This window comes from Erpetoichthys calabaricus, chromosome 10, assembly GCF_900747795.2.
Source record: "Erpetoichthys calabaricus chromosome 10, fErpCal1.3, whole genome shotgun sequence".
NCBI lineage: Eukaryota > Metazoa > Chordata > Cladistia > Polypteriformes > Polypteridae > Erpetoichthys > Erpetoichthys calabaricus.
The window spans coordinates 47,771,060-47,784,500 of NC_041403.2; the positions used below are offsets into that span (position 1 = coordinate 47,771,060).

The window sequence follows — 13,441 nt, forward strand, 5'->3', positions numbered from 1 at the left end:
GACTACTCTTTGAAATTTTATAGTTTCACAATCATTCACTCATTAATTGGAAAATGTATGCTATATTATATTGTTCCGCAATGTGTGCTTTGCTTGCACAACTGAATTCTTCCACTGTCACTAATTAGTTTTAGAAATGTTACTAATAAACGCCTATATATATTTTGAAAATTCCATAATCGTTTGTATGTTGTATAGGTCAATAACACAGCATAAAGTCTGTGCGAATAAAGATACTTCCGGGTTAATGTCTGATAATTGTAGAAGGCAGATGTGATGCTTGGATACTAAAAATAAACAATAAGCTGAACACTCATTCACCTAATCTTGATTATGCTAGTATGTATTAAAACAATACATTTTTACTAAATAATGCTCTAGTAGAACACTGTAAAATGTCATAATTTGTACACAAAGAGTACTTGAATATATATTCATAAATTGTAAGTTCCATTAAAGACACCATTATCAACAGAGGCTCTGGTACTGTGGTACTTCTTGTACACAAGGTGGAACCAAAGTATTGAAAATGTTAACAGTCTTAAAACAATTGGCATTACATTCATATTTCCCAAAACAATTCAAACCTAATTAATTTCCTTCTGGTTCCATTGTTAATTAATTGATACTGATTCCATTAATTGTATGTGCTATTTAAATAATTATAAATAAATAAATTGATTAGTTTTCAAAAGTAGTACAATAGTTCCACTGGGGAACATTAAACTGATGAAAAACTCTTGTATTTCTAATGTAATTTTCTTTATATTTGGAATTTGGTACATACTGTATGTTCATATAAATCTAATTAATCTGTTTATTCTGCTTTGTAGAACCTCCCTTCTTTTAGCCTGTCTTGTGTGTCAAATTATTGATATTTTGCCATTCTGGCAACTTTCTCATTTTTTATGTTACACTCAAAATCCACCTTCCCATTTTTAAACCTTCTTTATCCACTTATTGATCATGTGACTTAAACTTAAGCTTAGAGCCTCCCTCACTGCTTGGTGAATAGGGTGGCAAACTTTCTCCAGTGATTGTGCTGTGGCTTCTTTCCAATCAATGTCAACTGTTTTGAGGTTTTCATGGCACATTGTTTTCCAGTTCTTAAAGGAGTGGCCCTACTTTTGTTTTCCATTTCTTGGTTTTCAGTTCATTTCTGTCTCAGATATTCAGTGATTGGGTAGTATGTGGATTCGGCCTGTCAGGCGCATTCGACTTTCAGTGACTGTGTCGTCTAGTTTGGGCAGGCCACACTGATGGAGTACTTCATTGTTGGTGATATGGTCAAGGTATTTGGTATATGGTCCAAGTATTTTTCGTTGTCACCGTTGGTGGAACATGCATACATCTCACAGACATATGTGAGAGGATCTGTGATGAGTGCTGTTGAAGACTTTGATGAAGTCAATTTAGCTAAAATATTATCAGTGGTTTCTGGAGCAGCATGAAAATCTGATTGCTGTACTACCAGCCTCGCCAGCAGCTAGCCTGTTTTTCTCACAGCAGAGCTTCTGCTGTGCCACAGACTTACTGCAGCCGAACGATGCAGAATACCTTTCCAAGAATGGAGAAAAATGTAATCCCTTGCCAGTTTTTGCAGTTAGTGGCGTTGACTTTCTTCAGAATTTTGACAATTGCACACTTTCGCCACACTGATGGAACTGTTTCTTTTAGACTGCATTTGCTGCATAGCTTTACCATGGCTTCTTCCAGAGTATCACCTCCATATTTCAGCAGCTCTGTTGACATTTTGTCTCTACTGGGAGCTTTGTTGTTCTTCAGAACCCATATTGCCATCCACACTTCATCCTTCACAATTTCACCCAGGTCCACTGTAAGCTCCAGCATGGAAGGAAATGCCTGAAGGTTGCATGTTACCATGGGTGCTGGTTGGTCTAGTACCTCCTTGAAGTGTCAACCGGCATACTGTGCTTCTCTTGTGAGTAGGATCTTGCTGTTCTTGTCTTTGATGGGACCAGTGCTGTTTTATCCTGATTCTATGAGCTTCCATATGCTGCTGCTCATTTCCAGCTTAAAGAATTGTGTTCCCCTTACTGATGATCTTTCCACTGCCAATCTAAAGAAGTTTGATTTTCCATTTCCTGTAGTAGTGGTGCCAGATTTCTGCATTGATGTTATGTTCGTACATTTCATGTTCCAATTAGAGAAGTTGATTTTGCACTTAGGATAGTTGACCCCACCATGTGATTTTCACTTGCCGTTTGCTGTAGCAATTTGTTTTTTATTGGCTGGGTTTGCTGGTCCTACGCTAAACCTCCTACTTTCGCTGCCAGGCGTGGGTCTGTCCATGGCAGAGTCCTTGATCATGTGAACCAGATCCTATTCAGGCAGTATTAGGCACAAGGCAGGAACCAGCCATGGAAAATTTCCATTTAAGAGCCACCAATTAATCCAACATGCATGTCTGCAGTATATATTATACTAATGTATTTCAGTTTTTTTCTGTATTGTAATAGCCAAGACTGCAAACACTGCTTTCTTTTTGCAAATTCTGCTTTCTTTTTGTTTAGGGTTAATTTCAGTAATGGCTGATATCCGACCCAAGAATGATTTGGGCCATCCCTTCTGTGATAACCTAAGAACCGGAGACTGGATGATTGAGTATGTCAGCAATCGCTTGGTAACCAAAGGAGGAGCACTTGGGCAGGTAAAAAAGAAAAAGTAAATATGTACAGTATATATGTATATATATGTATATGTGTATATGTGTATATATATATATATATATATATATATATATATATATACACGAGCTGTATATACCCGGCGTTGCCCGGGGCAGAAGTAACCTAATCGGTCAAACACTTACATATATACCAAAGTAAACCTAATCGGTCAAACAGTTACATATATAAAAAAACCGAACCTAATCGGACAAACAGCTAATCTATATACATAAGCAAACCTAATTGGTCAAACAGTTACATAAATACAAAAGCAAACCTAATCGATCAAACAGCTTCATATATACAGAAGCGAACCTAATTGGTCAAACAGTTATGCATGTGCAGAATGATTTTACAAACATTATGCGTGTTAACAATCATTAAAAAGAAAAGATTGAGGAACTGTTCTTCTATATGTGATGAAGCCACTAATCAGACAGATTTTTTTCAGGACCCAGCTGTTTCATAACTAAACTACTGCCACCCCAAAGTAATGCCTAATAGTGGTTTTTGGGGTAGCTGTGGAATAAAAAGGGTGTTTTTTAGTCAGTAAGAATCTGACACTACCCTTCAGTACGGGCTGAAGGGTGCCTATGTAAGGTTTTACATCCTTCCCGTATGGAAAAAAAAACATACTAAACTTTTTTTTCATCATTACACATAATCTCAGTCAAATGGAAGTACGCATTCTCAATTTATTTTTATCTAATTTTTACTTTTTCACAAAGCCATCCCATGCCAATTTGTATGAATAAAGTTTTGCTAGAGAGTTAGCAAAAGTTTATTCATGCACATATTTTAATACGGATAATCTATCTCTAATCAAGGTTCTCATTTTCATTCTAATTTAAAATAATAATAGATACTAATTTTTTTCTTCTGTTTTAGAAAAACCAATCTATGCCACCTACGTCTTCGTCAAGTCAGCTTCATCCAGCTTCATCACATATAGAAGAAGAGTTCCTCAATGTTTTCTTTTTAATGATTGTTAACACGCATAATCTTTGTAAAATTATTCTGCACATGCATAACTGTTTGACCAATTAGGTTCGCTTCTGTATATATGAAGCTGTTTCATCGATTAGGTTTGCTTTTGTATTTATGTAACTGTTTGACCAATTAGGTTTGCTTATGTATATAGATTAGCTGTTTGTCCGATTAGGTTCGCTTCTGTATATATGAAGCTGTTTGTCCGATTAGGTTCGGTTTTTTTATATATGTAACTGTTTGACCGATTAGGTTTACTTTGGTATATATGTAAGTGTTTGACCGATTAGGTTACTTCTGCCCCGGGCAACGCCGGGTATATACAGCTCGTATATATATATATATATATATATATATAGCAGAATACCCGCGCTTCGCAGCGGAGAAGTAGTGTGTTAAAGAGGTTATGAAAAAAAAAGGAAACATTTTAAAAATAACGTAACATGATTGTCAATGTAATTGTGTTGTCATTGTTATAACTGTTGCTGTCTTTTATATATATATATATATATATATATATATATATATATATATAATAGATATAGATATATATATATATATATATATTATATATATAATATACACACACACATAAACATTTATATACATATACATATATATACATATCTACATATACACATGTACATATATATACACACACATACATAAACACACACATAAGACTTACTGAGTGAAACGGGCTTTCATTGACAATCATGTTACGTTATTTTTAAAATGTTTCCTTTTTTTTTCATAACCTCTTTAACACACTACTTCTCCGCTGCGAAGCGCGGGTATTTTGCTAGTATATATATATATATATATATATATATATATATACATATACAGTACACACATACATGCAGTTTTAATAACACAGAAATCAATATAAACATTAACATCATTATCATATGAGAATATGAAGTAATATATAAGAAGCACATTTCATATAAATATAAATTATTAAACAGTAAAATCTTCTTCTGTAATTTGCTACCGTGGCAATTTGTGTGTCTGTCCAGGATTTTAAATGACCTGTAGCTCGCAAACCGTTGCACCTATACACTTGAAATGTGGTACACATATAGTACGTCACGTCTACTATCCGCTTTATGGGTGATGATTGTTTTAGTCTTTTTATCTTTATTTTATTTTATTGTACAATCAAGTCCTATCTGCGCACAGCAGGGCAGCCGTGGGCGGATGTGTATGGTGTATTCACTCGATGTTATCGTGCATTGCGCTGTCAGTGGTATTTTGATAAAAGAATTTGAACAACATATAAGAAGCGTATAAATTATTAAACAGTAAAACATTAACATTTAAGAAGTAAAGTTACATTAAGTACTACTGCTGTGCCTTCGGGTATACCTCATTTTTTGTTTGCCCATTACATGCTTAAATGTATACATTTTTTGGTGCACCTACCCGAGAACACGCGACATATAACCGAGCGTGGTAGAAGCATGGATTTTAAACACGCGTTGAGTTGATGTGCTGGTCTCCCTCGTGAAATAACTGGTAATGTTTGACTAAAATCTACAGCGAGTAAAACGACATTAGCTCCTATTTTTTTTTTTACGATCTCTGAGATGTTGCTTTTTTCGGTTCAAGGCTTCATAAGCTCTTTTATGTGGTATGGTGTACTTATCCCAAACCATCATCTTTGAATGTTGCAACACTTTCGCCTTGTATGTAGATCGGGGTAATTACATTCATTGCATTCCTAGTCTGAATCACAATGTGATTGTATGGGTGGTTACCTGGCACTGTAGGGTTGCCACCCGTCCTTTAAAATACGGAATCGTGCCGCGTTTGAGAATGAAATTGCGCGTCCCGTTTTGAATCAATACTGGACGGGATTTATCCCGTATTTTTTTTATCATTTTTTTTTTAAAGCAGCGTCTCATGCAAATCATCCCACACGCATTTTATGAAGATGCCTCCTTTCCTACTTTTGATTGGGTAATACTTGATGTCATCGTTAGTTTGATTGGTGTTTTTAACTGTCCAGTGAGTAGGGCGTGTCTTTCAACGGAATGAAAAAAAGGCCCACCCGACGACCCACCCATTCCATTTTTATATATATAGGTATATACACATATACATATATATACATATAATACCAGTAATGGTGCACTGCACGATAATGTGCAGTGAATACACTTGACTTGAGCATTCATAGTTTTCATTCTCTTTCTCTGTACGTTTACCATTCATTTTTTCAGAGGTTGATGCGCTTGCTGCTTCCTGAGCAGCTCTTCTTTTCTCCACCCTAGCAGCCCGCTTCTTCTCTTCTTTTGTTGCCATCTTTTTGCATTAAAACTGATTAAGTCAGTTTTTGTGTTGCAATTACTTAGTACGTTTTCATTAATTTTTCACTTAAGCTGGCACTTAAGTCTTCAATCTGCCTCAAGAATGATTTAAGATATGAAGAGGTAGGGGAAGTGACAGCGAAGGTGGTAGGGATGAGAACGGCGCTCATACGCATGTGCCGCACAGCCGCCCTCCTGGCCACTGCCGAGAGCTGATTCTACAGTAAAATAAAATAAAAATAAAAGAGGAATAACCTTGGAGGTCAATCATCACCCCGAAAGCAGATAGTAGATGTCATTGCATCTACTAAACAGTATCATCTCCTGACAGAGGAGCAGCTTCAGCGACAGACTGCTGTCACTGTCCTGCTCCACTGACAGACTGAGGAGATCGTACCTCCCCAACACTATGCAACTGTTCAATTCCACCCCGGGGGGGGGGGTTGTGGGGGGGTTAAACATTAACATTATACAAAGATATTGTCTGTCTGTATACCTGTATACCTGCATTGTTATCACTGTTTAATTTAATACTGTCTTTATCAGTATGCTGCTGCTGGAGTATGTGAATTTCCCCTTAGATAGATACTTTATTAATCCCATCTATCTATCTATCTATCTATCTATCTATCTATCTATTGTAGTATATGTGTACCAAATTTCAGGTCAATAGTTCAAACAGTTTGCGAGCTACAAGTGCTTTAAAATCCTGGATGTGCTAACGGACAGCCACGGTAGCATATTATGTACTGTAAGAAGATATATTTATATATATCTATGTGTATGTATGTACAGTATGTGTGTGTGTGTATATATATATATATATATATATATATCCATCCATCCATCCATCCATCCATTTTCCAACCCGCTGAATCCGAACACAGGGTCACGGGGGTCCGCTGGAGCCAATCCCAGCCAACACAGGGCACAAGGCAGGGAACCAATCCTGGGCAGGGTGCCAACCCACCACAGGACACACACAAACACACCCACACACCAAGCACACACTAGGGCCAATTTAGAATCACCAATCCACCTAACCTGCACGTCTTTGGACTGTGGGAGGAAACCGGAGCACCCGGAGGAAACCCACGCAGACACGGGGAGAACATGCAAACTCCACGCAGGGTGGACCCGGGAAGCGAACCCGGGTCTCCTAACTGCGAGGCAGCAGCGCTACCACTGCGCCACCGTGCCGCCATATATATATATATATATATATATATATATATATATATATATATATATATATATATATATATATATATATATATATATATATATATATATATATATATATATATATATATATATATATATATATATATATATATATATATATATATATATATATATAGTGAAATAATCAGCCTCAACACAGGAAGGGGTTTGGGGCAGCCACCCGTATAATTTCCCAGGCTGCAAAAGAGTATTGTTAGATAGCACTGATGTGCATAGATTGGAGTCCAAGACTAAACTGAATTAATGTTCCAAACATGGCGGCTTTAAAGGAAATGGCCGGAAGTGACGCTCTTCTGGGTGCCAGAACCGGAAGTGACATTTCTCTGGACACCTGAACTGGAAGTGATGTCTTTACGGTTGACTCAGGCCGGTTTTCCCATTTTTGGTCCGTAGTGACAAAACTTGGTCCATACAGCTCTCTCCTACTCTCACGTGTGTGACAATATATATATATATATATATATATATATATATATATATATATATATATATATATATATATATTAATATATATTCACAACACCCCATAATGACGACGTGAAAAAAGTTTACATGAGATTTTTGCAAATTTGTTAAAAAGAAAAACATTGAGAAAGCACATGTACATAAGTATTCACAGCCTTTGCCATGAAGCTCAAAATTGAGCTCAGGTGCATCCTGTTTCCCCTGATCATCCTTGAGATGTTTCTGCAGCTTAATTGGAGTCCACCTGTGGTAAATTCAGTTGATTGGACATGATTTGGAAAGGCACTCACCTGTCTATATAAGGTCCCACAGTTGACAGTTCATGTCAGAGCACAAACCAAGCATGAAGTCAAAGGAATTGTCTGTAGACTTCCGAGACAGGATTGTCTCGAGGCACAAATCTTGGGAAGGTTACAGAAAAATTTCTGCTGCTTTGAAGGTCCCAATGAGCACAGTGGCCTCCATCATCCGTAAGTGGAAGAAGTTTGAAACCACCAGGACTCTTCCTAGAGCTGGCCGGCCATCTAAACTGAGCGATCAGGGGAGAAGGGCCTTAGTCAGGGAGGTGACCAAGAACCCGATGGTCACTCTGTCAGAGCTCCAGAGGTCCTCTGTGGAGAGAGGAGAACCTTCCAGAAGGACAACCATCTCTACAGCAATCCACCAATCAGGCCTGTATGGTAGAGTGGCCAGACAGAAGCCACACCTTAGAAAAAGGCACATGGCAGCCTGCCTGGAGTTTGCCAAAAGGCACCTGAAGGACTCTCAGACCATGAGAAAGAAAATTCTCTGGTCTGATGAGACAAAGATTGAACTCTTTGGTGTGAATGCCAGGCGTCACGTTTGGAGGAAACCAGTCACAGCTCATCACCAGGCCAATACCATCCCTACAGTGAAGCAGGGTGGTGGCAGCACCATGCTGTGGGGATGTTTTTCAGCGGCAGGGACTGGGAGACTAGTCAGGATAAAGGGAAAGATGACTGCAGCAATGTACAGAGACATCCTGGATGAAAACCTGCTCCAGAGCATTCTTGACCTCAGACTGGGGCGACGGTTCATCTTTCAGCAGGACAACGACCCTAAGCACACAGCCAAGATATCAAAGAAGTGGCTTCAGGACAACTCTGTGAATGTCCTTGAGTGGCCCAGCCAGAGCCCAGACTTGAATCCAATTGAACATCTCTGGAGAGATCTTAAAATGGCTGTGCACCGATGCTTCCCATCCAGCCTGATGGAGCTTGAGAGGTGCTGAAAAGAGGAATGGGCGAAACTGGCCAAGAATAGGTGTGCCAAGCTTGTGGCATCATATTCAAAAAGACTTGAGGCTGTAATTGCTGCCAAAGGTGCATCGACAAAGAAATGAGCAAAGGCTATGAATACTTATGTACATGTGATTTCTCAGTTTTTTTTTCATCCATCCATTCTCCAACCCGCTATATTCCTAACTACAGGGTCACGGGGGTCTGCTGGAGCCAATCCCAGCCAACACAGGGCACAAGGCAGGAACCAATCCCGGGCAGGGTGCCAACCCACCGCAGGACACACACAAACACACCCACACACCAAGCACACACTAGGGCCAATTTAGAATCGCCAATCCACCTAACCCGCATGTCTGTGGACTGTGGGAGGAAACCGGAGCGCCCGGAGGAAACCCACGCAGACACGGGGAGAACATGCAAACTCCACGCAGGGAGGACCCGGGAAGCGAACCCAGGTCCCCAGATCTCCCAACTGTGAGGCAGCAGCGCTACCCACTGTGCCACCGTGCCGCCCAGTTTTTTTTATTTTTAATAAATTTGCAAAAACCTCAAGTAAACATTTTTCACGTTGTCATTATGGGGTGTTGTGTGTAGAATTCTGAGGAAAAAAATGAATTTAATCCATTTTGGAATAAGGCTGTAACATAACAAAATGTGGAAAAAGTGATACGCTGTGAATACTTTCCGGATGTATATAATATGTATGTGCATGCATTTCTTCCCTGAGAAACACTTTCACCCTCAGATTGTCACTGAAAGGACACTTCAACACCCTTGAAAAAAATTGCACTTAGCCTTATTTTTAATGATGGTGTAAATTCAAATATATAAGGGGCAGAAGGCAATAAAACATCAGAAGAAAAGCCTGTAATAAAGTTTAGTGTATTGAAAGTTAGGAACTCAACACCTTTTTAAATGATGACTTCTGAAAAATTTAGAATTAGTTTTCAGGTGAAGACACAGAATTAAGAGCAGCAAACCAGGGATTTGATAGCTATTTTATATCATTATCTGGTTCTTTATTTTAAAAAGTTTATCCAATTACAAATGTCGCAAACATAATAATTTTGCTGGTTTTCTGTTGATTACAAACAGGTGGTTGATAGTGCTCAGACTTCCTTCAGGGTTGGTTCTAGAATGAACAAAGACTTATTGCTTTGATGAGGTTTTTATGGCATTAGGCCAGAAAGGGTATGGCTTCCGGACTGAAGCGTACCTGGGTTACTGGTCCTCTTTGGAATGAGCCTTAGAACTATAGATAAAAAGAAAAAGGCAGTCAGTAACAGCTGCCCCTCTCAGCCTGTGGTGGAAGTGTTAGATCAGTAGAGCCCTTAAAATGTACCACAAATGTATATTTAAACAAAAATATAATATTCATTTTTGTAAAGCAATATAAAACACAGATCACAGTCATTTTCTAAGTACTGGTTATTAATTATTTTTCATAGTGAAAGGGTGTGATTTGTGTCAAGTGCATAGTCAGCACTTTTCAAGAGCTACTAACTCCCTTGCAGCAAATGTACTGTAATGTACTGTAAGTGATTTTAAGATTTAGTATTTATAATTTGAAGCGAACGTAATTGATCAGTTTATTAATAACTCAAACTCATGCCTAAAATATCATATACATAAACTATTCTGAAAATGCAGATATGTCAACAAGTAATAACCAGCATTTGACACTGTTTGTTTAGTTAATATCTGTTTATTTGTTGTAAATTAACTGAAACATTGTATTACTTAAATTGTGCATTTTATTTTTTAACCCAGGTGGGAAAGTGGTTGCAGGCAATGTTTACTTACTTGAAGCATCTCCCTCGTTATCTCATCCCGTGCTACTTCGATGCTATTCTGGTTGGTGTTTACACTACTCTTTTAGATGCCACTTGGAAACAAATGTCAAGGTAAGAACTGTAGTAGAATATAAACTAGGGGATGTATGGCTTCAATTTTCATTTTTCTTGAAAGAAATTAAATAATTTTCAAAGAGGAATAAATTGACTACAGTATGTTGCTACTTTAAAACAGGTGAGCCATAGTTTATTGGGCAAACGTATCGGAAGGAAAATATTTTGAGTGCAATAGTATCAAATAATAAAAAGTACTGTTGGGTACACTTGAATAATATGAAACACAAATCTACATACCACATCCTCTGCCACAGCTAGGAAAAATATTTTAATGGTCAAGCAAATCCAAAGGTATATTGTGCATCCAGTAATTCAACAGAACTATCAATTAAAATATACATAGGCAAAGGAATACTGCAATCTTAATTTCAAATTTGTGCAAGGGGCATTACACAGGAGATAATATGGAGACCAAGCAAGTTTTCACTTACTGCTGCCTTGATGTACAGTAGATGATCTGTGTGCCTCAACACAGCTTTACACTTCTTTTAATGAAATGCATACTTAATAGGTATTACTAAACTTTATGACGTAATACCTATAAAGTTTAGTAATACTTATTAATTATGCATTTCATTAAAAGAAGTGTAAAGATGTGTTGAGGCACATTACTAAACTTTATGACGTAAGATATGGAAGAAGATGATCCGCTCTGGCAAGCCCTAACGGGAGTAGCCGAAAGAACAAGAAGAAAACTAAACTTTATGACGTATTAAATATTTCAGAATAAAAGGACGCTATTTAAAATTTATAATTTTGCGAAGCAGCCTTTGATTTATTTTAAAACTATTTTGCAAATAATCAGATTTCTTCATTATATGCAGTGGTAAATAATGTAAGTAACTTGTACAATTTTAATTACTTATCCAGTAAAAACACATATTAATTAAAACTTGTCAAAAACTTTGTTAGCTGTCTTTCTAAAGTCATAATCTAGGAGGAATTACAAAATATTTTTGTTCCTTTCAGAGCAATACAGATATATAAATGGTTAATATATTCATACAACTGTTCTTTTTTTTAAATCCTACTTCATAACAAGTTAAGGGTGCAAAGTGTAAAATTGAAACTTTATTCATATCAACAAATGGTGTCCAAAAAGTGTGGTGCATTTAAAAATCTTCAGTAAATAATGGTCCATAAAACAATAGGACCATGATGAAGTTAAAATCCAATAAATAAATTCAATAAATAGTTAAAATGGGATTAAAAACAAAGTCAGAACTGGCTTACCACATCTCCACCCCAATGCTTCCCTCTCGCTCTTTTGTCCCTTGTATCTCACAGGGCTAAGATAGAAACAAAAGATGTCTTTAATCTGGCTTCCACTGAGCCCAACTCCCTGTTCATGTCATCTCTGTTGGTCTCCATAGGACTCCATTAGCCCATGATTGCCCTTGCTTCAGCCATTCAACAAACATGATCTCCTCCTGGAGCACCGTTTCCTTTGCATCATCACATTTCTTTCTTCTCCTTTTCTCCTCCTACTCAGACCCTTTATACCTGTGTGAGTGTAGGTGATCTAAATGATACACAGAGCCCTAATGAGGATAGCTTCCCTGATTGTGCTTTCACACCTAAATGAGCAATCCGTCAGTTCCCCCATTAAGAATTCCATGGCTTCATATGTTTTCTGCTGCATACACCTACACTCCCGGAATATCAGCCACACTATCCTTTAAAAATCCAGCATTTGCTCTGATCCACCAAAGACCCCTGACATGCTGCACTACAGAGATAAAAAAAGTTTCTCTGTAAATTAACACTTTTTATTTATTTGTTGCATGAATAAGTCTTCATAAATAAAAACACTGATGTCAGATTACAAAAGTCATGAAAGTCCATATGTTCTTTCCAACTGAGAAAAGGTTACTTTAGGCAAAAAAGGAACATTGTGGGTTATGTGTTAAGATCTCACACAATTTGCAAGAAGACATTTTGCATGCTGTTTTTATAATACTATAAATAATTGTGGTAAACTTTCAGGGGCTCTTCTGGTTATAACACTGATGTTAAGAATCAAATTGTGTGCTTGTTTAATACTATAGTTAGTCGTCAGAGGTTAATTATAGGATGCTCTGAAATCCCTCCTTTTTATAAGGACTTTATTTATTTTACCTTATTCCCTTTTGCCAGGAGTTTTTGTTGTAATTCAAGCTGAGATGATGTTTCATGGGTGGCCAGAGCACACACAGACAATTAAGCCCTTACAGTTTGTGTGCTCTTGCTTTTATGACATGCATATAGTTTCCAACACTTTAGCGTTTTAGAGTTTTATAAGACATATCCATTCACACAGCATTTTAAGACTGATCAAAATTTCCACTTTGCTAGCCTACTCCTTTATTTACTGCTGCATTCGTGATCAGTCATCAACCAGCTTAGGTTTTGTTGTACAGGTTTGTTTTTCATTTGTCTTGAGGCTAACGTTAGCACTAATCTTCTTGTGCTCTAGGTCTGTTATTTGTTAAGTTTTGAACATTTTTTCTAATCGCTTCACATTTATTTTAAAATATTTTTAGTAGCATTAGATAACAGTATTTGATAAACAATGTGATTGTTTTGCA

At 37.3% G+C, this 13,441-nt stretch overlaps 1 protein-coding gene across 5 annotated transcripts in view; it reads left to right on the forward strand.

Moving 5' to 3' along the window:
• Positions 1-13,441, forward strand: part of agla (amylo-alpha-1, 6-glucosidase, 4-alpha-glucanotransferase a) — a 104,304-nt gene that overhangs the window by 60,838 nt on the left and 30,025 nt on the right. For all 5 annotated transcript variants that reach the window (XM_028811136.2, XM_028811132.2, XM_028811134.2 and 2 more), the window contains exons 22-23: positions 2,535-2,671; positions 10,735-10,868. In XM_028811136.2, coding sequence (XP_028666969.1) covers positions 2,535-2,671; positions 10,735-10,868 — 271 coding nt within the window. The remainder of the gene's footprint in view (positions 1-2,534; positions 2,672-10,734; positions 10,869-13,441) is intronic.